This window comes from Halichoerus grypus, chromosome 2, assembly GCF_964656455.1.
Source record: "Halichoerus grypus chromosome 2, mHalGry1.hap1.1, whole genome shotgun sequence".
Lineage (NCBI taxonomy): Eukaryota > Metazoa > Chordata > Mammalia > Carnivora > Phocidae > Halichoerus > Halichoerus grypus.
In genome coordinates this window covers 186,644,308-186,671,156 of record NC_135713.1, presented here as the reverse complement: position 1 = coordinate 186,671,156, position 26,849 = coordinate 186,644,308, and the positions used below count along the sequence as shown (strand labels likewise).

Below are 26,849 nucleotides of genomic sequence, written 5' to 3'. Positions count from 1 at the left end.
CATGTGTCCATAGATTGTTCTAGGCATTGGCTGGGGTACAGATGTTGTTGTCCCCTTCCCTTGCTTGGCATGTGACTATCCTTTGTGTCTTTTGGAGCCAATGGCGGGGGCGGGGGGGGGGGAGGAGGGGGAGAGCGGGGAGTCGGGGAGGAGGTGAGAATTGTAGCTCAGATGGGGAAGGCCCTGGTGAGCCAACCTCTTCATCCCAGCCCAAACCTGGCATCACCTCCACCCTAAAGGTCTAACTCAAGTAAAGCCTCCATCCCAGCAGGGCCCCTCGACTCAGCCCCTGTCCAACTCCTCTCTGCCATGAAAGCATTCAGGTGGCACAGGATACCCCTCTGTGATGTCCTTCCCCTATCAGGGACCCTCAGCGTCCCTCTTCTCTGCCAGTGGCTCTGAGGCCTGGGAATTTTGTCTGCTTGTGCCAGGCACCCCAGTGCCAGGCCATCTGCTGCCTCTGTCTTCCTGCTGAGGCTGGCACCGGTCAGCAGGGTGCCCTCAGCTTTGCCAAGAACCAGCCCAGCCTCTGGGCCTCCTTCCTTGGCCTTAGCCATCTGCAAGGGCCTTCTGGTCTCTCGGGAAGACAGGGTGACCCTAGGTTATTGTGAATGAGGAGGAACCTGAAGTCCCCTACTCTGGGGGTACAAGGAATCTTCCTCTCTCTCTATCTGGCTCTAGGACATTGCCCACATTCCTAGTCTCTACAGCTCCTCTTGCTTCCCTTGGCTCCCCATTCATTGCCCAGTACTGTGAAGCGACTGGTACCTGTCCACTGGGCTCTGTAATTCCGGTCCATTGTGGTACACGGGCCTCCCTGCCCTGGCCTTGGCCGCCAGCCTCCCTCTTCCACTCCCTGTCATATCAAACCCCCTGGACTCCAGTTCTGACCCCACTGTGCTCCACTCAGATGCTTTCTGCCTGTCCACCGAAGCCCACCCCCCTGGCCCCAGCCCATCTTTGCAGCCCAATCTGCTACTTTCCCAGACCCTGCTCCCCAGCCAGACTGGACTAGCGACTATTCCCTCAACACACTCTCTGCCTGCCTGCCCCTGGGCACTTGCCCATACCGTCCCCCCTGCTCAGCACACCTTTCCTCCCAATCTCCAGCTGCCCATTTTTCAAGGCCCAGCTCAAATGTCACCTCTTCCGGGAAGTTTCCCCTGCCCCATCGCAACCAGATGCCACTTCTCTGACCCCGCAGCTCTGATTCATCTCTGCCTGTGTCTCATGGGTTCCCTATATCATGGTCTTCGGCACCTTTCCTACCCGTGATTCTCTGAGTTACCGTGACTAGAATGCGTGGCTTGTGAACATCTGGAAGGGCTCTCCCTTGTCCCCGCCAGTGAGCCTGGAGCCTGCCCAGGGCTGGCCTGGGTCTCAGGAGAGGACGGGATATACCAGGCACTGTTTCTTTCTTGTTCCTGGGAGGGCAGAGGGCCCTGGTTCCAGGGCTGAACTCAGAGGGTCTCTAACCCACCTCCGCCCCTACTCTCCCCTCCCAGCCCCCCGCGTAACCATGTCTTCTCTTGTTCCCATCAGCAGCCAAACTACTGGAGCTTCAAGGTCAGTGCGTGTGCTTCTGCTTCCGTGACAACTGCATGTGCTCTCCCGCCCCTGGCCCTCCCTGCACATGCTTTGCGCAGGGGTGTGCGTCTGCACGGAACCTTCTGGTGGGGGCGGCGGGCCTGGGGCTGCTGCTTTGAGAGAGTCTGGGCTCGCCTGCCAGGGGCTTGTGGATCCAGAGTGGGAGTTTGGGCCACCCCCGCTGGGGATCTGGGCTGGGGGTACTTAGGCTTTCCCACGCTGGGAGGGGCATTCTGGAATGAGGGAGGCTGCCTGACATTTCCCCCCACCTGAGACACTGCTGGCTCTGAGGCGGGACCTGAACCCCATGATCTGCTGGAGGGCCCTCTTCTCTGGACTCAGCCTTCATCTGCCAGCGAGGTCTTGTGCCTCTGATGGGCCCCTCATCCCTTTCTTACTTGGCACTATGGGGTCAGTGCCAGGCAAGAGCCTCACAGCCCTGCACTCCAGACCCGTTGCCCACGTGGAGGGCTGAGCTCAGGGATGAGCGCTCTCCTGCCTCCCCTGGACAGTTTGGACTATCCACAGCGGGAGAGCTCTCTGCCCCCTCCAAGGGCATCCTGCTGAGTCCTGGCGGAGCACCCTCAGGTGCCTCCTCCACCGTCTCTGGCACCCAGGCCCAGAACGGAGCCAAATTAGGATGTACCAGTAGCAGATTGGGCTGCAAAGAGGGGCTGGGGCCAGCTGGGTGGGCTTCGGTGGACAGGCAGAAAATGTGTCCCAGAGTCTCCGGCCCTCCAACTCCCAGGCATCGTGACAGGGGGTGGGAGGCATCCATCCCCAACTCCCCAGGTGTCGTCCTGCTCCAAGCATCTTATTTGCGAGCATGCTCCCAGAGAGAAGTCCTTGCATCAGAGAAATCACAGAATCATAAACTCATGACGTCAGGCACACAACATTTTTGGAGGAAGCAATAGAATGTAACGGTTCGATGCATGGGGCTGAGAGCCTGGTGGTGAATTCCAAGTCTGCTACTAACTAGCTGGGGGACCTGGGGCAAATTGCATAATCCCCTGGGCCTCAGTTTCTCCTCTGTAAAATGGAACAACAATATCTGCATCATAGAGTTGTTATAAAGATAGAAGAGAGGAGATACTGCACATCCTAAACACAGTGCCTGGCTCATGGTGAGCCTTACCTGGTAGCTTACCTCAGTAGCTGTTAGAAGCCGCTGACTTGATTCCCAAATCAGAATCACCTTGGGAACTTGCCAGAAACCTTAAACCCCAGGCCCCAACCCCCCAGAGATTTGGATTCAGTGAATGTGGGGTTCTGGAAAGAATGTTTTTAAAAGCTCCCAAGTGATTCTGTCCCATTCTGTGGACTGCCTTTGGGAACCTCAGATCCTTGCCTGACTGTCCCCACTCAAGGTTCCCTCTGCCTGATCTCTGGCCAGGAGTCATCGGCTCCTTGCTGGAATACCTCCGGGGCCAGGTGCACCCTGCCTCCCCCAGCAACCCCCTCCTAGCTTTGGAGAGCTCTGCTTGGATTACCGTTTTATGCTCTTGCCATCTCCCTCGTAGACAGGAAGTCCTGGATGTCTCACTTTTTTCTGCCCTGTTGACTCAGCCCAGGACTGGAGAGAAGTGCTAATGGGCTTTCTCTCTTCTCAAGGGGGTTTTCTACAAAGGCTGTGAGAATGGAAAGGTGCGCAGAGGGCCAGGATGGAGAGCAGAACTATCGGGGCAGGGAATGTGGGCATCTCTTCTCCCCGAGGTAGCCTGGATAGGGTCTTGCCTTCTCTGCAGTCAGCAGCCCTGAGGATCCCTGCCCCCACTTCATTCTGGCCCCTGTTCCATCTTCTTCCTGGCACATCACTTGTGTCCCCCGGCTCTGTGGCCACCCCCTTCGTTCCCGGCTAGAGTGCCAGAATTCTGTAGCCCCTCATCCACATCAGCCTGGCAACCACTGGCCTTCCAGTTGCCTGGCAACCTCACTGACCACCAGACCAGACCTGGTTCGACACACTGCTCCAGGGCTGAGGGTGAAAGAGGCTGGCCCTGGTGATCAGTCTAGAGCCAGCCACAGGGTCCAAAGTCTGGGCACAGGCACCCCCCATGTGGGTCTCGTTCCTACGCTGCCTCCCTCCTCCCCAGACCCATACCCACTCACTGGTCAAGGCATTGTGCTTGAGACTGGACATCCCCTGAGGTCTCCAAATCTGACCTTCTGCATCCCCAAGCCTTGGAGACCACGTTGGGGACAGCTGGGCACATTGCCCATCAGAGGAAGATGCTCTCTCTTTTCCAGAGTGCTCATCCAATTGGAACGTTGAATTGAGTTAATATGAAGATGGAGAGTAATTAGGAGCTAATCAGGATTTGGGGAAGGAGGGCGCTGATTCCTTTATAGAGATACTTTTACTTTTTTTCTAATTATAAAAATAATATATTCTGATTGTGCAAAATTCCCCCAGAAGAGAAATGTATAAAAGAGAAAGCTCTGTCTCAACCCCGACTTAACCAATGTTAATAGTTTTGAGTCATTTGTTGTTAAAAATAGGCAACTTATTTTATAGAAAAGTACAATTAGGCAACATGATTTTTTTTCTTGATAATATATGTATATATAATCCATATAAGTATCTATTGTACATAACATGGAATGTACATAACACAGATCTGACTTATTATCTTCTCCCTTGAATAAAAGTTTCTGACGCACCCGAGTTTAAGGGAAGGGGCTGGGGCAGAATGGCAGGAACTGTGGCGCTGAGTGACAGCCCCAGCCTTCAGCCAAAAGAGCCATGTAGGCTCTTACATGGCGACCCCTCCCTCAAGGAGAGAGTGATCAAGCTGTCCCTGGGGCAGGGGACAGTCACTGGGTGACACCCTTCCCTAGCCCCAGCCAGATACTACCCTCAGCTGTAGCTTCAGGGCAAGGGGCTGCCATGCTGGGTCCTGGGGGAGGCCTTTCTAGGAGGCAAGCCAGGCTGGTTGGCTGTGTGGCAGCACGTGCCCTGTGGGGAGGGGCTGAGGTCAGGCACATACGTTGTGTGCTCAGGTGGATCATACCAGGCTTAGCATGTGCGTTGCATGTAGTAGGCAGAGTCTGTTTGACACTAGCTTCGGGATGATTCTCCCAGGCACCCTAAGTCAAGGACATTGTGCTCCTCTCTGAGGGCCCATACCTCCCAGAGCTGGGAACCTGGGGCCCCTAGTTCTCTTTGCTTCCTCCCTGGGCCTGCTTCCCGCCCCCACCCAAACCTCTGAACTCCAGGAAGGATAAATTCACCGCTCACAAACCCGCCGCTTAATTAATGTCTGGAACTAATGCCCCAATTTGTTCAACGATTCTGCTGCTCACCTCAGTGACAAATTTGCGTTGTTGTTGTTCTTTGGAAGCTTAAAATAGCAGGCGTGCCCTGGCTCCTGCTCAGATGGTTTCTTGTCTGGCTTCCCAGGGTGCCTGAGTCCTTTGCCCGCTGCTTACCTGCTGGGTGTCCCAGGAAGGCCAAGGCCCTAGGGGGTTGGGGAACCCTCCTGTAGCCACACAGCGAGTCTGGAATTCAGGAGACCCTCGTGTGTGTGTGTGTGTGTGTGTGTGTGTGTGTGTGTGTGTGTGTTTCACTGGCTGGCAGGGGCTCCCCGGGCCTGGATGGGGGACACAGGCAGAGCCAAGGGTCTCGTGTTTGATTCCTCTCATCCTGCCCTGCCCCTGCAGACCCGCAGCTCGCGCCACACTCAGGGAGCCCAGCCCGGGCTGGCAGACCAGGCAGCCAAGCTGTCATACGCCTCGGCTGAGTCGCTGGAGACCATGTCGGAGGCGGAGCTGCCCCTGGGCTTCAGTAGGATGAACCGCTTCCGACAGAGCCTGCCCCTCTCCCGCTCTGCCAGCCAGACCAAGCTGCGCTCGCCAGGTACTGCTGGCCCCGCCCACCCTCCTCCTGGCCACTGGCTCCTCCCTCTGCCTTGCTCACCCTACAGCCCTTTTCACCCCCTTCACCACTCCAGCTCTCCTTAACCAAACCCCTGGCTCCCTTCCCCACGGTCCCACCTCCCTGCCCCTCCGCAGTCTCCTCCCCTTGGGGCCTTTCCCTCCTCAGCTTCTCCCCCACCCCTTCCCTCCCTCCCTTAGCAGCCCCTGCCCCATCCTTTTCTCTCCCAGCCTCCTCTCTCCCTCACCCCTTTCAGCAGCCCCCCCTTTCCTTCATCCCCCTCTTGCTCACCTCTCTCTCCCTCAGCAACGACTCCCTCTGTGTCTGCCGGAGTCTGCCGTACCTGCTCCTGCCCCCAATTCCCTTTCCTCGTCCAGGCTCCTACCCGCCCGGCAGCATGAGGAGTGCATGGGTGCACCTGCACTCCGGGGCCGCGTCGGGCCTCAGACCCTGCCTCTGCAGGACCAGCGCGGCCCCCGAAAGCCCCCCTCGCTCTCCCGGCCGGCGTGGTGGTGGCGGTGGCGGCGGTGGGTCTGACAGCGGAGGTGGCCTCTCCTTCGCAGGGGTGCTGTTCCTGCAGTTCGGGGAGGAGACTCGGCGCGTGCACATCACGCACGAGGTCAGCAGCCTGGACACGCTGCACGCGCTCATCGCGCACATGTTCCCGCAGAAGCTCACCATGGGCATGCTTAAGTCGCCCAACACCGCCATCCTCATCAAGGACGAGGCTCGCAACGTCTTCTACGAGCTGGAGGACGTCCGGTGGGCGTGGCCCCGGGGGGAGGGGTGGGCTTCCCCAGGCTCCTCCTCTGCCGGGGCCTCGACTCCGCGGCTCTTTCCCTCCCCAGACCCCTCCTGACCCAACCTCAGCCCTTCTCTCCTTCCTCGGTCATCCCACCCCGTCCCCTCTAAATCATCCACCCCTGCTGGCTCATTTTGGCTTGAGCTAACCTGAGAAGGGCGAACGGGGCCTACTAGCTGGATGGGGTGGAGGCTGCGGAGTGTGTGTCGGTGGCAGGCAGTCTGAGGCACTGAGCAAGAAGCTAGGAAGAGGTTGGGGCTCTTGGCCCCTCTTGCCACCCCTCTTCCCTCTTCCTGTAGTAGCTACCCCTCCTTATCGCAGGGCTGAGGGATGGTGACCCGTTGCACCTTCCCCTTCCCCCCAGGGACATCCAGGACCGAAGTATTATCAAGATCTATAGGAAGGAGCCTCTTTACGCCGCTTTCCCTGGCTCACACCTTACCAACGGGGACCTCCGGGTATGGCTGGGGATCCCCAGGGCATTGGGGAGGCTGGGCAGATGGGGTCCAGGAGCACGGAGTCTAGTTACTTGTCAACAGGGATGAGGGCCAGTTTTTGGAGAAGGGAACATAGAGGCTGAAGCAGAGGGTGGCTTCCACTAATTGTGGTCATGGAAGGGTCCTTCCCCTCATTTGCCATGCCCCTCTCCTCTCCATTCAGGATTTTTCCAACAGGCCTCTAGGTATTGTAGGGGGCCTCTATCAGAAACTACTGCTTCCCTTCTTGCTTCCCCAACCCTCACCACAGGGTGGGCCGCAGGTTGCCCCTCTAGTGCCTCTCCATCTGCCACTTCTTCCTCCATGCTGGGAGCCCTGATGGGAAAGGGGCCCAAATACAGCGGGAGCAAGGGAAGGCAGAGGACAGAAGGGACTTCCTAAGCATCAGGGGGAAGATGCTGTCTCCTTACGCAAGGCGCAAGGGATCCCCTTTGTGACCAGCCCTGTGGGGTTCTGGGACTGTCTTCTGCGCAGAGAGAGATGGTGTATGCCTCGCGGGAGTCGTCGCCCACACGGCGTCTCAACAACCTGTCGCCGGCGCCGCACCTGGCGTCCAGCTCTCCGCCCCCGGGGCTGCCTTCGGGGCTGCCATCGGGGCTGCCATCGGGGCTGCAGTCGGGCTCGCCGTCGCGCTCGCGCCTCTCCTACGCCGGGGGGCGCCCGCCCTCCTACGCTGGCAGCCCGGTGCACCACGCGGCCGAGCGGCTGGGGGGCGCCCCAGCCGCCCAGGGCGTCAGCCCCAGCCCCAGCGCCATCCTGGAGCGGCGCGACGTGAAGCCGGACGAGGACCTGGCAGGCAAGGCGGGCGGCATGGTGCTGGTGAAGGGCGAGGGCCTGTACGCCGACCCCTACGGGTTGCTCCACGAGGGCCGCCTGAGCCTGGCCGCGGCCGCCGGCGACCCGTTCGCCTACCCGGGGGCCAGCGGCCTCTACAAGCGCGGCTCGGTGCGCTCGCTCAGCACCTATTCGGCCGCCGCGCTGCAGTCCGACCTGGAGGACTCGCTCTACAAGGCGGCGGGCGGTGGCCCTCTCTACGGCGACGGCTACGGCTTCCGCCTGCCGCCCTCGTCGCCGCAGAAGCTGGCCGATGTGGCGGCGCCCCCCGGAGGCCCCCAGCCTCCGCACAGCCCCTACTCGGGGCCGCCCAGCCGCGGCTCGCCGGTGCGCCAGTCTTTCCGCAAAGACTCGGGCTCCTCGTCGGTCTTCGCAGAGAGCCCCGGAGGCAAGACCCGCAGCACGGGGGGCTCCTCGACGGCCGGAGCACCCCCTCCCGACCTCTTCCCCGGGCCTGGGGAGCGCCCGCTCGTTGGGTTTGGGCCGCCGGTGCCCGCCAAGGACACGGAGACCAGGTGAGGGACGCTCACGAGGCCTCGGGGCTCTTAGGGGTGGGGTGGAATGAGGGGACAACGGCAGAGCCTGTGGCAGGATTGTGTCCTGGACTGTGAGGCCCCAGAGTCCTTTGTAGACCCAGAGTAGTCTTGAGGGTTCACGGGAGTTATTTGGCTGTGGCAGGAAAGGCACTGGAGAGATGGACAGGCCATTTTCCTTCCTTCTGCAAGATCTGGGGGTTAGATGAAAGGGCCTCAGACAAGGTCTCTGGAAACCTGGGTTTGCATCCGTTCCCTGAACCTCAGTTTCTGCAACAAAAACTGAGGCTGAACCAGCATTCTAGTGCCTTTCCTGCTCAGTTTGCAGCCCTGAGAGCTGTCCAGCACACGGTCGGCTGAAGTCCACTGGGGAGGGGGTGCTGCTCAGAAATAGGGATGGGCAGAGAGGTATTCCTTTAGGTAGCCTCCAAGCTGGGGAACCCTTGCCCATTATTCAGCTCCATCCTAAGGGTGCAGGGCTGGAGGAGGTACCCAGAGCATTGACCCATCCCCTTCTGTCCTCAGGCAGTGTTGCCAAAAGATAAGGAGAAGCAATTCACATTCACACAGCTGTCTTGTGGCTTGTGTGCCAGGCACTGCACTGGGCACTGTGGATGCCGAGCTGGGCAAGCCTGGTTCCTGCCTTGTCTAGTGGGGGTGACACATTAAAAAATACTTGTACTTCCCTTGGGAGGGTATATACGTGGTGTGGGAGGAGGGACTCCTTAAAGCTGCTGGGGCTCTGGGATGGCCAGGGAGGACGTAGGGAGGAGGGCATGTCAGGAAAGGGCACAGAGAGGCCTGGTAGTGGGGCCCATCAGAGAGCCAGTAGTGAGAGATGGGGCTGGCAAGGGAGGGGGTGACTGTCAGATGGAAAGGGGCCTTACCAATGTTAGGTGGGGGACTGTGGGCTTGAACCTTTGGCATTGTCTGTGTGCTGGTGGCTGGGGAGGGAATGGTATTTCCTCTAATTATCAATCTTAAGAATGAGGGCCTGGGCAAGAGGGACCCCAAGCCCAGAGAAGGGATTGCTCAGAGCCACCACCCTCTCCAGGGAGCGCATGGAGGCCATGGAGAAGCAGATTGCCAGCCTCACAGGCCTGGTACAGAGCGCCCTACTACGAGGCTCGGAGCCTGAGACCCCCAGGTAAGGTTCTTCTTTAAACACCACTGCCAGGGCTTATGGTTGGGGCAACAGGAAGGGAAAGTGGGCAGCAGCAGTGCTAGGACCAGCTCTGCCAATGTTGCAGTGTGTGACTCTGGGTGAGCCCTTTTCCTTCTCTGGGACTCTATCCTGACATCAGGGGACTGGAGGCGATTTTGTTAAAGTCTCACTCAGCTTTGACGGTCTGGGGTCAGGCTGGACCCTCTGATGGCCCTTTTTCCCCTGTGCCACAGCGAGAAGATTGAAGGCTCCAATGGAGCAGGCACCCCCTCAGCACGTGAGTGGCCCCTTGCCCCCCCCCCCCGTACTTGCTTTCTCTGAGCCTCAGATTCCTAATCTGTAAAGTGGGGATTAAACCATCAGCTACATCACTGGGCTTCGGTGGATCAATGAGCAGTCACCTTAGCCCAAGACGGCTTTGCCCTGGTGCTTTGCTCCTCACAGAAGGGCTGACCCACTAGTTGGGGCAGGGGGTCAGAGCCACATGCTTCTCTGGCTACTGTGAGGATCAGGGGTGGGAAGGGCCTTGTCCTGGCCCCTTGCAGGCTCAAGGTTTGTTGCCTTTCTTCCATCCTCGTGGTCCCTCTCTGCAGCCTGTGGGTCAGGCAGCCGGAGCAGCGGCGCCACCCCAGTGTCCGGCCCTCCCCCGCCCTCGGCCGGCAGCACTCTTGCGGGGCAGCCCACGGCCCTCAGCCGTTTGCAGATGCAGCTGCACCTGCGTGGCCTGCAGAACAGCACCAGCGACCTGCGCAGCCAACTTCAGCAATTGCGAAAGCTCCAGGTACGGCCGGCTCCGGGGTCTCGCCCCGTGCCCGCCCCCTCAAGCCCCTCCCCGACAGACCCCACCCACTAGCGCCGAAAACCCTTCCCACAGGTCTCGCCCCATGCCCTACGCCCTCATCGGAGTTCCTTGCGGTTCACTGGGCCCCTCTGCGAACCCTTTCTCCCCTTACCCTTCCTCAAGCTCCCGCTCGCTCGCTGAATCTCTGCTCCCTCACCGAGCCCCACCGCTCGCCCTTGTTCCCCTCACTACGCCCTCTTTCCCCTTCCCTGAATACTCACCGTTCTCCTGGAGCCCCAGTCCACCCCACTAAGCCCCTTCCTCCTGTCAGTATCCCTCAGGGCAGTCCCAATTCCTTCTTGCCCAGCATTCTTTCTCCCCTCCCCTCCCTTGGGCGGAAACCCTCCCCCTAGATCCCCTCCACTACCCCTTCTGAGTCCGCACAGTCTTCTCCGCTCTGCCCCGCCTGGCAGATGGTCCCACCAGTCAGGAGCCTGGCATCGCTGTGCCCGCTCCTCGAGAGGGCCTTGGGGCCCGTCAGGTGAGAATAATGAGCAGAGACAGGCTGGAGAGGGGGCAGAGAGTTGCCATCTGGGCAACGGGTAAGATCTCACCCACTCCGTCATTGCCCCAGCTCGGCCTTAGAAGTTAAGTTAATCTTGCGCCGGCCACGGAAGCTCTATCAAACCCCAGGGCTCAAGTCTTTCATCGAAGCCACAGCCCTGCAGCCGCAAGGTCGGCACGGCCCTACATAGGGCTACCTCTTGCCCCCCAAATATGCCCATCTGGTTCTCCTGCCTCTGTATTTCCGCAGCCCGTAACCTTGTCCTCCGCCCCCGTCCATCAGCCCTTTGCTGCTGCTCACGGCCACAGCCACGCAGCCGCATGTTCTGCATGCCCCAATTTAGCACTTCTCCCTCCACGATCCCCGTGCCGTTCTCCTCCTGCCTCTATTCTTCCCCAGAATTTAGTCCTGGGCCTCTGCTTCCCCCATCCCGCCCTTTCGCTGCTGCTCACGGCCGCAGCCGAGCAGCCGCTTCTTCTGTGGAGCCCGCCCAGCATCGGGCTGTCCTCTGCCCGCCTCCACGCCCTCCCCCCCCCCCCCCCCCCCGGCTCTTCCCCTGCCGAGTACTTCCATCCCCTCCCACTCCGGTCCATCGGTCCCTCTGCGTCCCGCAGCTACAAAACCTGGAGTCGCTGCGCGCGCTGCTGAAAGGCACAGAGGCGGAGCTGAGCATGCGCGTGTCGGAGGCGGCGCGGCGGCAGGAGGACCCGCTGCAGCGGCAGCGCACCCTGGTGGAGGAGGAGCGGCTGCGCTATCTCAACGACGAGGAGCTCATTACCCAGCAGCTCAAGTGAGGCTGGGCTCCCGGGCGGAGGAGGGAGGGCCGGGGGAGCGGCCTCGGCCGCAACCTGGTTTCCCTGGGAGGCGCAGCTCCCTTCCTTCTGAATCACAGGTGACGTTGGTCTGGTCTGAAGCCTGATTTCCTTCTCCTCTGTGGCTTGATTTCTCTGTGACCCACAAACCTTTGACCATCTGGCACAATTCCTGATTTATTTTCTTTTTCTGGCTTGATGCCCTGTTTTTGCTATGTTTTTGCTTCCTCATGGTTCACAGTCTGGCTTCCCCCTGACCCGCGGCCTTACTTTCATGTGGCCAGCTGCAGGATTCTACTCTGTCCTCTGTCTGCTTTCATTCTGCCCCGTGACCTCTACAGAGTGACCCTTGGGTAGCCGCAACTGCTGCCACTCCAATTCCCTGATCTTTGAGACCAGGTATCGCCAAGGAAAACCTTCCTCCCGGCCTGGTGCTGCTAAAACAAAGCTCTAGCTTTTTCAGAAGGAGTGAGGAATAGAGAACACCCAGCTCCCAAATGCTTAGACATGGAAGGGTTAACGGGAGACAGTCCTCTGATCCAAATTTAGCAAATGGCTGTCTGGCCAAGATCCCATTGTCTGGCACTGTTGAAGGGAGAAGCTGCCTTTTGCTGTCCATCCACTGAGTGAGCACCCCCACCCCACAGCAGCCTTCTCTTGTCAGTCACTGGGGTCTGCTCCTTTCTCTGGCCTCCCTCTTGGTGGCACAGGGCACAAAGGGACCCGAGGTCCAGCTCCAGCATTGAGAGACTATGTGATCAGGGCAGTTTCTGTCCTCCTCTGTGCCTTAGCTTCCTTATCTGTGCCCAGTATTGAGATTTTTGCAGTTCTCTACAGGGCGGGTTTGGGTTCTACTGGCCAATGACTTGGGGAGCCAGGAGAGGCTTCTCAGAAGAGCCCAGCTTGCAAAGGGGCTCCTTAAGAAGGGTCCCTACTTCTCAGCCTTGGGCCCACACAGCCTGTGTACTTCAGTGGGGTGGAAAGCAAAGAGTCCCGTGACCCCTTGTGGCTGAGATGAAGTAAGGACCCTCTCACTTGGAAATAAGCTGGCAGCAGCCACCCCATCATTTCAGGTGTGAAAGCTCAGTGACAACCTCAGTCAGATCTCCAAGTAGACTGGCAGCTGTCACCCCCCCTCACCCAGAGAATTCCATTTACCCAACTTTTCTGTCCTCTCCTTGCCCCTTTTCACTCAGCACAGAGGAGCTGGGTTGGGATTTTTAAAAGGAAATTTCCTGAGACATTAAAGGAAAATAAAAGAAAATATAAAAGCACAGAGGCAGAAGAGATGAAAGGACAGATTTAATCTTCTGTCATAGGAGCGTCTGGTCCTCCGCCTCCCTGGGGGCCTCAGTTCTCCGGAAGCACACAGACTCCCTACTCTCTGTCCTGTTATCAAACCCCCTGTTCAAGCTGCTCACTTGAGAGGGCTTGGGGGCTGATCCATTGCTTCTGGTAGGATTCTCCATGCACTTTGAAGGGGGTTCCTGCTTTTTTGGGGGGGCGGCCTGGGCTGGGCTGGACATCAGCCCTGCAGTGGCTCTGGCTTGGCTATGAGAGCCCTCCCTGCCAGCTCCCATAGCCTCCCCGGGCATTAGGTTGACCAGCAGGCCCATCCTTACCCCTGCTCTGGCTGCAGCTCCTGTATGCTTTGCTCTGCCCCTTCCTCTTGCCCCAGCATCTTGCTGGAAGTTAAAGCCAATCCCGTGCTTCATTCAGCGTGGCTCTCTCACCTGTTTTTCTAGCCAAGCACTTGAGCTCTGTCTAGACATTGCTCTGAGGGGTACCCTCTGCTGACTTGAGAACTTTTGGCCTCTGGAGCCTAACTTGGATTAAGCCAGCACAGGCTTTGTAGGCCTGCTAACTGCACAGCCACACAGGTCCCCATGCTCTTAATGGCTCCATGCTCTGCTGTTGTTATCTTGAAATTCTATTTTTTTTAAGATTTTATTTATTTATTTGTCAGAGACAGAGAGACAGAGACAGAGAGCACAAGCAGAGGGAGTGACAGACGGAGAAGGGAGAAGCAGACTCCTGGCTGAGCAGGGAACCCGATTTGGGACTCGATCCCAGGCCCCTGGGATCATGACCTGAGCCGAAGGCAGACGCTTAACGACTGAGCCATCCAGGCATCCTTATCTTGAAATTCTTAATAATTTTTTACCTAGGGGCAAAATCTTCATTTTTCATTGGGCCCCATAAATTATAGAGCTGGCTCTGTCCTGACCCTGTGCTCTCCACCCCTCCAGGACTGAACCTGGGGCGGGGAAAGCCCAGCCACTTTTTGCTAACGGTGACTAGACTTGGACCAGTCTGGGGCTCATTTGCAGAGCCTTTCCAAATCAACCCTCCCAAAATTTTGGCAGGTTTCTTGATCAGAAAATCGAGGTGCTAATTGAGCCTAAGGAGGACCTAGTCCTGCCCGAGAGTTGCACTGTTGTGTTCTCCCAAAGGCTTACCTGAGTCCTCCTTTAAATGAGAGTCTCTCTCCCCCCTCAGAATGATGTTCAGGAGTGACCATTTTACAAAACCGGCACACCCTGAGCCAGCCAGGTGTCACACACAGCAGGGAAGAACAGTGGTTCTTTCCCACGTGGCAGAGCATGGGCTGGGCGGGACAGGGATGGGTATGGCATGATCCAATGGCTGAAGTCAGACATGAGTAGATTCTCCTTTGCCACAAAATAGTTGTATAACCTTCGACAAGCCACTTCATCTCCCTGAGCCTCTTTTTTTTTTTTTTTCTTTTTAATGCCAAATCTCATTGTATTAGTTAGGGTAACTGCTATAACAAATCATATAATAGTTCAAAAGTAATGGACCTATCCTTTTTTTTCTCATGGATCAGTACTGGGTGGGTTAGTGAATGACCCTCCTCCATGCAACCATTCAGGGACCTAAGCTAATGGAGGTTTGGCCATCTTCAATATGTGCCTTCCAAGATCATGCACAGGGTCGTTGCCTTTCAACCCATAGGAAGGGGAAAGGAGCATGGAGGAGCTTCCGTGGGAGGTTTTTATGGGACGGCCTGGAGGCAGCATGTTCCTCTTCAACTCCTATTGCATTGGCTGGACCTGAGTCGTGGCCATTTCTAACCGCAAGGGACGCTGGGAAATGTAGTCTGGTGTCTGAGCTCCGGTTTGTGTGTAAGCGGGAGGTACCAATGGCTTCCACGCCCAGGACTGTTGGTGAGGATTAAATAAGGTAATGAAAGTGGAGGGCTGCCCATGGCACCTGGTGTACAGTAAGTGCTCAGTACAAGAGAGCGCTTCAGATGGCAGTGCTGAGTCACAGGATTTTGTCTTTGCTCCAATGTAGTCTTTTCATCCACTAGTTGGATGAAGATGTATAGGCATGCTGATAAGATTTGCTAGTGACACAGCACTTTGAGGGGGAGCAAGTCTGTTGGATGGTAGAACTGCGAGCCGAAAGTTGTTTCCACCTGGATTATTGAGCTGAAATCCAGCAGATGGGATGTGACAAGGATGTGTGTAAAGTCCTGCATGTAGGTCAGGGATGTCAGTGACTCAAGTCACAGAATCGAGATGACCTGCCAGGGCTGCAGTCCCTTCTTTCACTTATCCATTCATTCCACAATTATTTACCAGACATCTACTCTGCTCCAGGCAACGGGCCAGATGCTGGCACTTGGAGACGAATCCAGAAGACATGGTCCCTGCCTGCCAGGAGCTACACAGCCCAGCTTGCAAGAGCTCTGAGGGTTTGTGAGGCAGGAAGCAGACCCCCAACCCCGAGTGTAGGGAGTGGGGGAGCAGTTCCCATTGAGACCTGAGGGAGGAGTGGGGATTAGTCACACATGTGTGGGTATGTGTGCATGTGTGTGAGTGTGTGTGTGTGTGTGTGTGTGTGTGAGTGGAGTGTTCTAGGCAGAGGAAATGGCATTATAAAGGCCCAGAGAGGGCAGCACATACAAGGACCTTGGAGAAGTTGTGGATAGTTCTGAACAAAAGCAAGCCGGATGAGGACAGGGGATGTGGCTGGAGGGAAACTAAGAGCAGCCCCCAGGGACTGACCCTTTACCACCCTTTTCCCATTTGCATTGGCTTATTTATTTGTTTTAAGATTTTATTTATTTATTTGAGAGAGAGAGAGCATGATCAGGAGGAGGGGCACAGGGAGGGAGAAGCAGGCTCCCGGCTGAGTAGGGAGCCCAACTCAGGGCTCGATCGCAGGACCCTGGGATCATGACCTGAGCCAAAGGCAGATGTTTAACCACTTACCCATCTGAGCCACCCAGGCACCCCTGCATTGGCTCATTTAATCTTCACAATGACCCCTGGAGGGAAGAACTCTTACTACCCCCATTTTTTGGATGAGGAGGTTGCAGCCCGAACATAGTAGGTAACTTGTCCAAGATCTCTCTGCTGCGGGGGGCAGAGCTGGGATTGGAATTTGGATCTGTCTGACTCTAGAGCCAAATTTTCACCTACTACCCTCATGCCCTTCTTCACTTGGAGTTCAGCCTCAGGATGACGGGATCCATGTAGGGTTCAACACGGGGGGAATGACTTGGTATGACTTACATTTTAGAAAGATGTGGGGTTTAAAACGGCACAAGCTCAGCATAAACCCTCTGACAATTGAAAGCAGTTTTGTCCTCAAGGAAAGAGGCTGAGCATCTGGATAGCCGAGAAAGGGTAGAGGGATGTGGCTGTGCCTCCCCTTGAGAGAAGAGACCTTGTAGGGGCACGTGCAGCTAACTGCCTGCAGTTCCCTGAAAGGCCGCCGGGTTCTCTCCTGCTTCCTCGGCAGAATGAGAACCAGAGGATGCAAGTTATAGGGAGAGAGATTTGGGTTGATGTTGCTAAGGACCAGAACTTCGACGGCGCCGTGAGGGCGGGGCCGGGGGGGGACCCAGGGCACCTATTAGGGAACTCATCTGAAGTCTTATCTCTGGGGTTTGGCATTTCTGATTTCATTTGGGCATGTAGCCTGGTGGATGGCTTTTAATTTTGATCTGACTGGTGGCCTCATTTCTTGCCATTTGCCCAATTTCAGGGGGCTGGGCTGGGGCCAGAGGGGCTGAGGGGGTCTCTCTCTGGTTGCAGTGACCTGGAGAAGTCGGTGGAGAAGATCCAGCGGGATGTGTCACACAACCACCGGCTGGTGCCAGGGCCGGAGCTGGAGGAGAAGGCCCTGGTGCTGAAGCAGCTCGGGGAGACGCTGACCGAGCTCAAGGGTGAGCCCAGAGGCGAGGAGGCGAGAGTGTGGCATGCGGTCCGGGCCCGCAGTCCCTGCTGCACCCCCACGCCCAGCCCCACCCCCGGGCACTGCCCTCCCTGCTGCCCATCCTCCCTTGTCCTTGGAGCTGCTCCCTCCCCAGCTCACTCCTCTGGTGCCTCAGCTCACTTCCCAGGCCTGCAGAGCAAGATGCGGGTAGTGCTGCGTGTGGAGGTGGAGGCCGTGAAGTTCCTGAAGGAGGAGCCACAGCGCCTGGACGGGCTGCTCAAACGCTGCCGTGGGGTCACAGACATGCTGGCCCAGATCCGAAGGTCTTTCCCTCCCTGTCGTCTTATCTCCGACCTCCGATTCCCGGGAGGTCACATGCCAGGCATTGATAGATTAGCCTGACCCCTTACCCTGACTCCTCTAGAGGTCACTCGTGTGCCAACTGGATCTGCACCTCCCCTCTGACCTGTGACCCCTGGCACGGTGTAGGCTTGGCTCTCCCTTATGCTGGATGCGGTCACTCCTCCCCAGGCCCCCCCATCTGTCCTGCAAGATCCCAGAGCCCTCCTCGCACCCTGCCTCCCCCAGGCCAGGCTTCGCTTGCATGGGGCCACCAACATGCGGGCCTCACAACTGCTCCTAACTCTCCCAACCCCAGGCAAGTGGACGAGGGTGTGTGGCCACCCCCCAACAACCTCCTGAATCAGTCCCCCAAGAAGGTGACGGCTGAGACAGACTTCAACAAGAGCTTGGACTTCGAAATGCCACCCCCCAGCCCTCCACTGAACCTCCACGAGCTGAGCGGGCCGGCCGAGGGAGCCCCTCCTACTCCCAAGGGGGGCAACCCCACCAAAGGCCTGGATGCTGCTGGCAAGAGAAGCGTGGACAAGGCTGTGTCTGTTGAGGTGCTGGGCCCGGGACAGGGGGGTGCTTGAGCTCAGCTCACACATTCTTACCACCATCCTAGATTGGGAAGCGCCAACACATGGGTACTTTTTCCTGGGGGAGGAGGAAGTCTGAGAGACACATTGATGGTGGCATGAGTTCTGCCAGACAGAAAAACATTTTCTAAAACGATAACAATCAAGGCAGTGTGGTGTTGGCCCAAGAATAGACTATGTGGTCAATGAAACAGAATAGAATGTTCCAAAACAGGGCTAAGTATTATCAAGAGAGGAGTATATGGTGGTGGTGGCATTCCAGACTTACAGGGAAAGCAGAGAATACTCAAGAAGTCTGAGGGTCCCCTGGGGGCTGGACCAAACTTCCTTCTCCGTTCCTGGCATGTGTGGCTGGGGGAAGGGGCTGCAGCCCCTGCTTCACGGCTGACCCCCGCTCCTCGTTTCCAGGCTGCTGAGCGAGACTGGGAGGAGAAGCGGGCAGCCCTGACCCAGTACAGCGCCAAGGACATCAACCGGCTGCTGGAGGAGACACAGGCAGAGCTGCTGAAGGCCATCCCTGACCTGGACTGTGCGAGCAAGGCCCACCCAGGCCTGGCCCCCACCCCTGACCACAAGCCCCCCAAGGTCCCCCACGGCCAGAAGGCAGCCCCGCGAACCGAGCCCAGTGGGAGGAGGGGCTCAGGTATGGGGGCGGGTAGGGGACTGGTGAAGAGCCCAGACGAGGGGAGCCCCATCTTCAGGAGCTCTCGGGTTGATGGGGGAGGCACCTGGGCGGGATATCTCTGGGGTCGGACTGCCGGAGAGGGGAGGTGCTGGGGCCTCAGCAGCCTGACCCTCAGCCGCTGTGGGGAGACCCAGAGGACAGGGGGGAGCTGGACTCCATCCGGGGCTTTTCCCACTGCCCTGACTGCGGCTGAGAGGCCCACACAGGGAGGAGAGCAAGTCCGGGGCAAGAGTGACCAAGCGTGTGCTCTGACCCTGGCCGTGCCGAGACGGGCGTGGTGCTGGTCCTCGTGGACCTGGTTTTTGGGTCCCCCCCGCCAGCCTGTGAGCTCACAGGGGAGGCAGAAATCCGACCAGAAATAGCAGTCATCATTCCTTCATTTATTCATTCTTGTTCTCTGTATTTGTCAAGCACCTACTGGGTGCTGGGTACTGGGTGCTGGGTGCTGGGGATAAGGAGAAAAGACATCGCTTGTTTTCAAGGAGCTTAAAATTTAGTGGGGGTTTAATACTAGCATTTGTGCTTATCAAGCGCATATTACGTGACAGGAACTACCCCAGATGCTTTCTATATATTAATCCTTACAATTTTGCAGCAACCTCAGGAGGCAGCTACAGTAATTATTCCCATTTTGCAGATGAGGACACTAAGGCTCAGTGTAGCGAAGGGATCTGTCCCAGGCCCCGCTCAGTGCGCAGACCAGACACGGGATGCGGGTGCTAACTGCAGCCGTGGGGTGCAGTCCTACAGGAGGCCCTGGGAGGGCGGGAAGGGCTTCCCACTGCACGTCACTTCCCCTTGGAGTCTTGAAAACAAGTAGGCTTTTCCCTGGCCAGTGAGCGAGGGCATTTCAGCGAGAGGGAACGGCACCTGCAAATGCCTGGAGGGGTGTGTTTGGTGTTGCTGAGCGGGGTTCAGGCCAGGAAGGAGCAAGCAGAGCTGAAGCTGAAACATTGGCACGCGTGGAAGATGCTGGGCCAAGGAGCACGGACATGGTTTGGGGTCATGGGAAGGCCCTGGGGCTCAAGGGCAGAGGAGGGTCGGGTTTGAGTGACTTTTCTGTAGGTTGCCCTGGAAACCGCCCCCACCCCTGAAGGAACAGGGGCAGGGAGCGCCTGATGGGTGGCATCAGGCTCTTGCAAGTTTAACCGCTGTCTCTTGATGGAGAAGAGAGGAAGACGGGTGCAGAGCTGCAGCTGAAGGGCAGGGGGAAAGAGATGGATGGATTAGGACAGCGCTTCTTAAACTTGAATGTGTGCATGAAATCACCGGAAGATCCGTCAAAATGTGGATTCTGGTTCAGCAGCTGTGGGAGAGGCCTGAGCTTCTGCACTTCTAACAAGCTCCCAGAAGCTGCAGGTGCTGCTGGTCGGTGGCCCAGGGGACGCACTTTGAGTACACTAAGAGGGGTGCCGGGCCGGCTTCCATCGGGAGGTGAGAGAGAAGGAGGAGGGGCCTGTGTCCTCTCCCTGAGCTTCCCTCTCCCCTCCTCCCCAGAGGAGGAAGCAAGGTTTCTCTCCTGGGTGCCCGGACTCCAAGGTTAAGGGTCCCCTGACCCCCAGCCCCTTGGCTGCCCACAGATGAGCTCACAGTGCCTCGGTACCGCACGGAGAAGCCCTCCAAGTCGCCCCCGCCGCCCCCGCCCCGCCGGAGCTTCCCCTCCTCCCATGGCCTCACCACCACGCGCACGGGAGAGGTGGTGGTCACCAGCAAGAAGGATTCAGCCTTCATCAAGGTACTGACCCCACCTGGGCCGGCGGGATACCCGAGGGGACCTCTGAAGACCCTCTGGGGTGGAAGGAAAGAAAGGGGCTGGCGCAGGGCGACTCTGCCTCCAGCTCAGGCTTCCATGGTGGGAAGGGGGCCGCCTGGCAGGGGACAGGGGACAGGGGACAGGGGACAGCGGAAGCGGCAGATGAGCTGCGGCAGGAAGTGGTCTGGCATTGATGGGGCCGAGGATGCAAGCTGTTGCTGGAGGGGGGCAGAGTCTGGTCTTGATGGAGGCCTGGGCCTTGCAGAAGGCCGAGTCCGAGGAGCTGGAGGTGCAGAAGCCCCAAGTGAAGCTGCGCCGGACCGTGTCCGAGGTGGCCCGCCCGGCCTCCACACCGCCCATCATGGCCTCTGCCATCAAAGATGAGGACGATGAGGACCGCATCATCGCCGAGCTAGAGGTCGGTCAGGGGCATGCCTGGTCCCGAGGCCTCAGCCAGTCCCCTCCCTTTCCCCACCAAGATGACCCCGGGGTATGGGGCTGGGGGCGGGGGTGACTGGGGTCCTGTGCTCCTGCCGAGGGCTGGCCTGTATGGGAACCGTCCTTCTTGCCTCGATTTCTCTGCCAGTGTAAAATGGGGGGACGGGGCCTTCGCAGGGTTGAGTGTTTTCATTGTAGCCTCTGACACCCCCACAACTGCCCCGAGACCCCCTAGGCTCTGATACACCCAGCCCTGAATGTTCTGAGGACAGAGTGTTTTAACACACTGATCCCCAAGTACCTTGAGCTCCCCGCCCATACTCAAGTGTTCTCAGCCCCCCTCCCCAAGTGGCTGGAGACCCTGACCACCTAGGCCTCCGGAGGAGGAGACGAGATGGAGGGGAGAGTGGCCAGTGAGCATGGTGAGGGGCCAAGGAGTAAGGCTGGGGTCCCTCCCTGTGGGCCTTAGACCAGCACCCCTGTCCTCCCTGTGCCCCCTTCTCCAAACCTGCCCCCACCTTCTGCTCCCCAGGTGTTTGAGAGAAGCTCAGTGTCTTCCCTCCCCCCCACGCCCCGCCGCCAGCCGATCCCCATCTTGCTGGCACCCCAGGACCTGGGGCCCCCTGGGGGCTCAGCCCAGGGCCCCACATGGAAGGTAACGGGCTGCCCCCCACCTCTCACAGCTCTCTCTCTGCCTGTGCCTCCACACCTTCCTCTCCTCACCTCTCACGCTAACCCGCTAACACACCAGTCACCTCCCTAAGTCCCGCTGCTCCCACAGCCCCACCTGCCTGGACTCACCCCTCCCCGGCTCCAAGGACAGGCGCGGAGACTCTAGCAGTCTGGTACCTGGCGCCCCCCCACTCCCCGCCCCGCCGTGGCCGCATTTTTCTTACAGGCTTGATTCTGAGTTGGGTATTTTGTTCCAAGCTGCAGCCATAGTTTAGGGCTGACCCAGCGCCTGGGTTTTGTCTTGGTCCAAGACTGGAGCTTGGATCCTGCTCACTACATGACTTTAGGTCCAACTCAAAATCTGACTTCATCCTGAGCCCTTGCCTAGTCCCTGCTCCAGAAGCCCCTCCTCTGCCACTGGTGCCTGGTGGGGCTCTCCCACTAGAACCTATGCCTTGCACTGGGGGTCAGGACACCCCAGGAGAAAGGCTTACTTACAGCCTCCCTCTCTCGCATGGCCCCAGTGGTCAAGGAACTTGGAGTAGAAGAAAGTCATGCCCTTCCTTGGCGGCTGGCTCTTTCAGCACTGGGAAGTTCTTCCTTCTCTCTAACTTCAGTCCTTGCTGTTGTCCTGCTGCACTTATTTTCTCTTTATCTTTTCTTGGGAATGTTGGGGTGGACCTGCTGTCTGCACCCCCAGGGGACTGCACTCGGGGAGGGGGCACTGGGGGAGGTGGTCTGGGAATCCCTCCGTCTTCCCAGTCAGGTTGGGGCAGGAGAGCCTCTGCTCTGAGGAGGGCAGCCTCCCCCATACGCGTGCTCACCCGCCTTGTCTGGTTCCCTTTGGGCCACCGTGGGCTCCATGCTGGCCGCCACCTAATTTCTGGCCTGGCTTGAGGCTTGTGGTGCTTTGACTCCTTGGCCAGGGGGAGCAGACAGGTGGACAAAACCATCTGCTGGGCAAAGGACGGGCACAGAGCGGTCCAAGGAGCTGTCCGGGGATGAGCAGTGTGCAGGGGGTGCCCCCTGGGCTGGCCGTGCCCTTGGCACTTTGACCCACTGCACCCAGCTCCTGCCTCTCTCTGGCCTCTGGGAGCCAGACGTGAAGGAGCCCAGGGGGCAAAGCCCCTCTGCTGGTTGAGCTGGCTTACCCTCTGCATCCTGAGGCACCACTGGGCAGTGGAGCCAGGCAGGCATGGGTCGCCTCTCTGCTTTCCCAGTCTCCATCCAGGTAAGCAGATGGCAGGGCTGGGTGGGGTACCTTGGGTGGGGGGCTTGAGGTCCCTGCTGCCCCCCCCCAGAATCTCCCCCATGGCTCCTTTTAGTGGAAAGAGCACTGGACTTGGAGCCAGACTGCCTGGGTTCAAATCCTGGCTCTGCCACTAACTAGCTGTGGGTGAGTGACCTTGGGAGAATCACATGACACCCAGCCCCGATTTCCTCATCTGTCAAGTGGGGACCATAGGAGCATAACCTTACTGTCGTGGGTTATAGTAAGGACTCAAGATGAAGACGTATATGACAGTGCCTGGCACAAGACTCTGCTGGTCTGAATTAGACCAGAATTCACTCAAGTTGGGGGTTAGTGAGTGGGGGGCTCCCCCAAAGCCAGAGCAGGCGACGCTCACACAGAAGCAGTGCTCTAGCTTTGCGGAGCGTGTGCAGCCGAGGGATGTGAGCCCCGCCCCTTGAGGCTGTGAAGCCCTTGGGAAAGCTCCAGAAGTAAGGGGCGAGGGGGCCACTCTGAGAAGAGCACGACAGCCCCAGCCTCTGAGGCCAGAGGCCACTCAGGTCAATTCGACAAAGAGCTAATATTGGCCGAGTGCTTACAACGGGCCGGGTACGGCTCCAAGCCCGCGCCCACGTGAGCGCACTGAATTCTCACCGACTCCGTGCTACGGTTACCTCATTGCACAGACGGGCAGACTCCTGGCAGTGCCCGTGGGCCCTGCTCCCGGAGTTTAACATGGGCAGTGAGAGGTAGGCCTGCGTCTGTGCTTCCGGGGAAACCGGCGTCCCTGCCAGAAAGTGGGGGACCCTAGTGTGGGGTGGGAAGGGACCTGAGTTCCAGTCCCGGCTCTGCCTCTGACTTGCTGAGTAAACTCAGTCACCACCCTCCCCTGCCTCGGTTTTCCCATCTGCGCAAGGAAGGGGCTGGGCTCACCCGCGTCTAACCCCCCATCCCAGCTCAGGGCGTTCCGTTTGCCGGGATCAGACTCTCCCTCATCTCTCCTCTCCCCGCAGGCTGCCCCAAGCCCCAGGGCCTTCTGCGTCCCCCGGATCATCTTGACGGAGTGTACCCCCAGCCCTCCCTCCCCGCCAGAGGCCAGACCTGAGGAAGCCGGTCCCAGGACAACCCCCACCCCGCGCCCCCGGACCCTGGCTGGCAGCGGGAGGGGCTGCAGTGGTTCCCAGGCCCTGCCAGAGGTGGTGGCCAAGGCTTCCCAGCCCAGGAGCTGCTTGGCGCCTGAGAAGGAAGGGGCAGCTCTGAAGAGACTGGGGATAGAGAGCTGCAGCCCAGCGGAAGGAGGAGCCGGGGCTCCCTGCCCTTGGGCACCAGCCCCTGACGGCACTCAGGAGCCCTCCACTGCTGAGACCCAGCCAGAGAAGACCCCCAAGGACACCGGAGAGGATTCCCAACCCTGCAGTGGGGAGCCCAGGGCCCAGCCTGCTGTAGGCCTAGGCTGCACAGTGAGAGGCGCCACCACCCAGCGGATGGACAGCCTGGAGGAGACACTCCGGGAGCTAGAAGATGCCCTGAGCCAGATGGGCACAGCCCTCGCCGCGGGACCCCCTGGCAGCCCCCCACCCCTGCCACCCGGTCCCCAGGTGGCTGCCTCCTACCCTAGCCTCTCCTCCTGCCTTCATGCTCCAGTCTCTCGGTCCTCAGAGCTGGAGGGAGTGGGGGTCTGCAGGAGCACCACGCCAGCCCCCTCCTGCCACTGGCCTTTTGTCAGCTCCTGCCAGCCTCCTGGGAGCCCGGCACCGGGTGGGGTTTGCAGGCAGAGCCCCGGGAGGCTGGGAAGCTGGCCTACCCAGGGATCGGCCCTAGCAGCCCTGGCAGGGACCAGGTCCTCTCCCCTCTGCTCTGTACCTATAAACCAACAAATAAAGTTCTCTCTTCCTTTTCCATCCCCACGCTCCCCTCCCCCCCTCCTGTCTGACTCTCTTTGCCTCTGTTGTTTCTCTGTCTGCGCCTCTGAATCCCCGGAGTCGTTCTGGACAGGGTGGTACTTGGGGTGGTTCAGAGGAGCTGGACTTGTCCATCTCTAGGGAGACTTCACCCCCATCCTCCCATTCAGAGGAAGATGTGGGTCCCACCCTGTCTGCCGTCATAAAGACCCCCCTCAAATCTCAGGCATGCTCTGGGAGACTCAGAAAAGGGTACCTCGTCAGGAGTGGGGGTGATGGCAGCGACTCTCACTTTAGAAGTGGCTCCCCGGAAGGCACCTGCTGCCCCTGGGCTACTCAAGGAAACCACCAAAGAGCTGTCACTGGGGAGCTGCTGGGAACCTGGCTGGGAGGCCCCTGTCCCTCTTCTGCAGGGAGGCCTTAACCCTGGCCTTGGAGAGTGGACCTGGGTCCTGGCCAGGGATGTGGAGGCAGGGAGGTCCAAAGGTCTCCAGTTCTCAAAGGGCCCACTGAAGAGGACCCAGCCCCAGAGACCCCACCCAGCACCTAGGATTCCTGTGTGATCCCACCTTCAACCCCACCCTGTTCCTCTTCCTGCAGAGTGGTGGTGGCAGCGTGCCACCCATGAAAGTGGTGACTCCAGGGGCCTCTCGGCTGAAGGCGGTGCAGAGCCAGGCGGGCAGCCCCGACAAAAGCAAGCACGGCAAGCAGAGGGCGGAGTACATGAGGATCCAGGCCCAGCAGCAGGTAGGCGTGGCCCCGTGGGGGGCGGGGTTCGACCCATCCTGGCCCCTCCCCCTCCCCTGCGCTGCTGTGCGTTGGGGCTGTGTGCGGGGCGGCTCCTGCCAGCACGCCTTTGGCCACCTTCCTGCCAAATGCCCAGAGACCTCCTCCCTGCCAGGACGGCCCCACCAGTCCCCTGAGCCATCTTGTCCCTCCTCCTGCCAACCCCAGCGCTCTGGATCTGGTTTAGAACACGTATTTTCAACCAGGCCATTCCCCTTTCGGGAGATCCCCACCTGGCAGAGAAGGCCCTCTCCCCAGCTGCTCCTGGAGGAGGGGGACCCAGCAGTCTTTTGTCCCCGCTGGCCCGCGGCCTTCCAAGGCCCGGCCTGCCCTGGGGTGTGGGAGGGGGCTTCGATGTCCCTTTGTCTTCCTGCCACTGCTAGCTGCTCTGCTCGGCTTCCTCTCCCTGCTCTCAGCCCCCTGCTCTCTGGGGGGCACCCCACTGTCATCAGTCCTCGCTTTTGGCTCTCAGGCCATCTCCCAGCTGAGGGAGAAACCAATTTTGCATCTGCTTTTCAGTGTTTGGGCTTTGGTGGGTTCCACTGATGTCAACGGGGAAAGGGAGAAGTACTGTGGCCCCCCCGGTGGGGTGGGGACGGCAGGGATGCTGTACCCTCTGTCAGATGTAGTCAGCGGGCTTGGGGCCAGTGTAGAAGTGACAGCCCCACCCGTGGGTGTTTCTGACCTGTGGCCCACTGCGTGGCCTGGTCAGAAGGTGCAGGGTGGTCCCTGGACCTAGATATTGAGAGAGACCTTTCGTGCACTCATTTGGTTCAGTAAGTATTTCTGAGCAGCTCCTGCGTGCCAGGCCTGTTGTGGGTGCCAGGGTGGGAATGGGCGCTGTGAAATGTCCAGGTGCTGTGACCTGAAGAAGGTTCTAGGCTCTGAGGCAGTAGGTTAGAGGTGGCAAGTCCAACTCCCTTCTTCACTGATGAGGGGGCAGCTCAGAGAAGGAAAGGGGCTTCCCGAGGGCACACAGCCAGGTGGCATCAGAGCCAGGACGGGACCCAGGAATCACAAAGCCCTTCCCACCGCACGGCCCTGCAACAGCCCTGGGCTGCTGGTTCCCTGGAGGGACCCACGGAGACGGCCATCCCAGCCCCACCCGCCCCTGACCAGCTCTCCTCCCCGGCTCCCCGCTGGCCCACCGTCTTCCTCGTGGGTCCCCGGACACACCGTGCAAATCCCACCCTAGCTCCTTGTCCTGCCTCCACACTGCCTGAGTCCCCCTCGTCCTGTGTCCATCCTTCCTGTCCAGAACAGCAGCTGACATGCGCGGGGTGCTCCCGGTGCCAGACACACGGGTTCTCTCATTTCCCGTTTGCCACACCACTCTGAGGAAGGTCCTTTTGATGCCCACTCAAGAGATGGGGAAACTGAGGTTCTAGCCACGGTCATGCAGCTGGCGAGGGTGCAGGAGGATTGGCACCCTGTGCCTGGTCCCCTCCCCCATACACACCTTGCCTTCAGCCTCTCCAGCTATAACTGCTCGGCCATCTCTCACCCTGACTCCCCGTCCTGGGGCACCCAGAGCCTCTCTCCGGCCCCTCTGTCACCTCTGTGGCCTCCATTCAGTCCCCAGCCCACTCGGCCTTCCCTCCAGCCTCCCCCCAGGGCCCGGCTAGGCCAGCCGCAAGCATTCACACACACACACACACACACACACACACACACACACACGCTCACGGGGATGCTGTGTAGGCCCTCCATTCCTCTCCTCCCCGGCCAGCCCTCACCCTGACCCTCCCGGCTCCCTGCTGAGCGTCTCTCCTCTGCACACCTCCTCACCTCGCTGGGCC

General features: G+C 59.0%; 1 protein-coding gene across 8 annotated transcripts in view; it reads left to right on the top strand.

The window, feature by feature from the left end:
- The window catches only part of SRCIN1 (SRC kinase signaling inhibitor 1), a 64,122-nt gene that overhangs the window by 32,915 nt on the left and 4,358 nt on the right, over positions 1-26,849 (top strand). For 3 of the 8 annotated variants that reach the window (XM_078065651.1, XM_036091646.2, XM_036091648.2), the window contains 17 exons: positions 1,543-1,566; positions 5,251-5,446; positions 6,028-6,226; positions 6,631-6,724; positions 7,238-8,112; positions 9,185-9,277; positions 9,529-9,572; positions 9,889-10,076; positions 11,256-11,431; positions 16,523-16,653; positions 16,819-16,966; positions 17,302-17,548; positions 17,993-18,227; positions 19,850-20,004; positions 20,288-20,440; positions 20,993-21,115; positions 23,377-24,420. In XM_078065651.1, coding sequence (XP_077921777.1) covers positions 1,543-1,566; positions 5,251-5,446; positions 6,028-6,226; positions 6,631-6,724; positions 7,238-8,112; positions 9,185-9,277; positions 9,529-9,572; positions 9,889-10,076; positions 11,256-11,431; positions 16,523-16,653; positions 16,819-16,966; positions 17,302-17,548; positions 17,993-18,227; positions 19,850-20,004; positions 20,288-20,440; positions 20,993-21,115; positions 23,377-24,405 — 4,110 coding nt within the window. In that variant the 3' untranslated portion in view covers positions 24,406-24,420. Of the gene's footprint in view, positions 1-1,542; positions 1,567-5,250; positions 5,447-6,027; positions 6,227-6,630; positions 6,725-7,237; positions 8,113-9,184; positions 9,278-9,528; positions 9,573-9,888; positions 10,077-11,255; positions 11,432-16,522; positions 16,654-16,818; positions 16,967-17,301; positions 17,549-17,992; positions 18,228-19,849; positions 20,005-20,287; positions 20,441-20,992; positions 21,116-23,376; positions 24,421-24,864; positions 25,012-26,849 lie in introns of those variants that run through there. The other 5 variants (XM_078065653.1, XM_078065652.1, XM_036091649.2 and 2 more) reach the window with 3 other exon arrangements.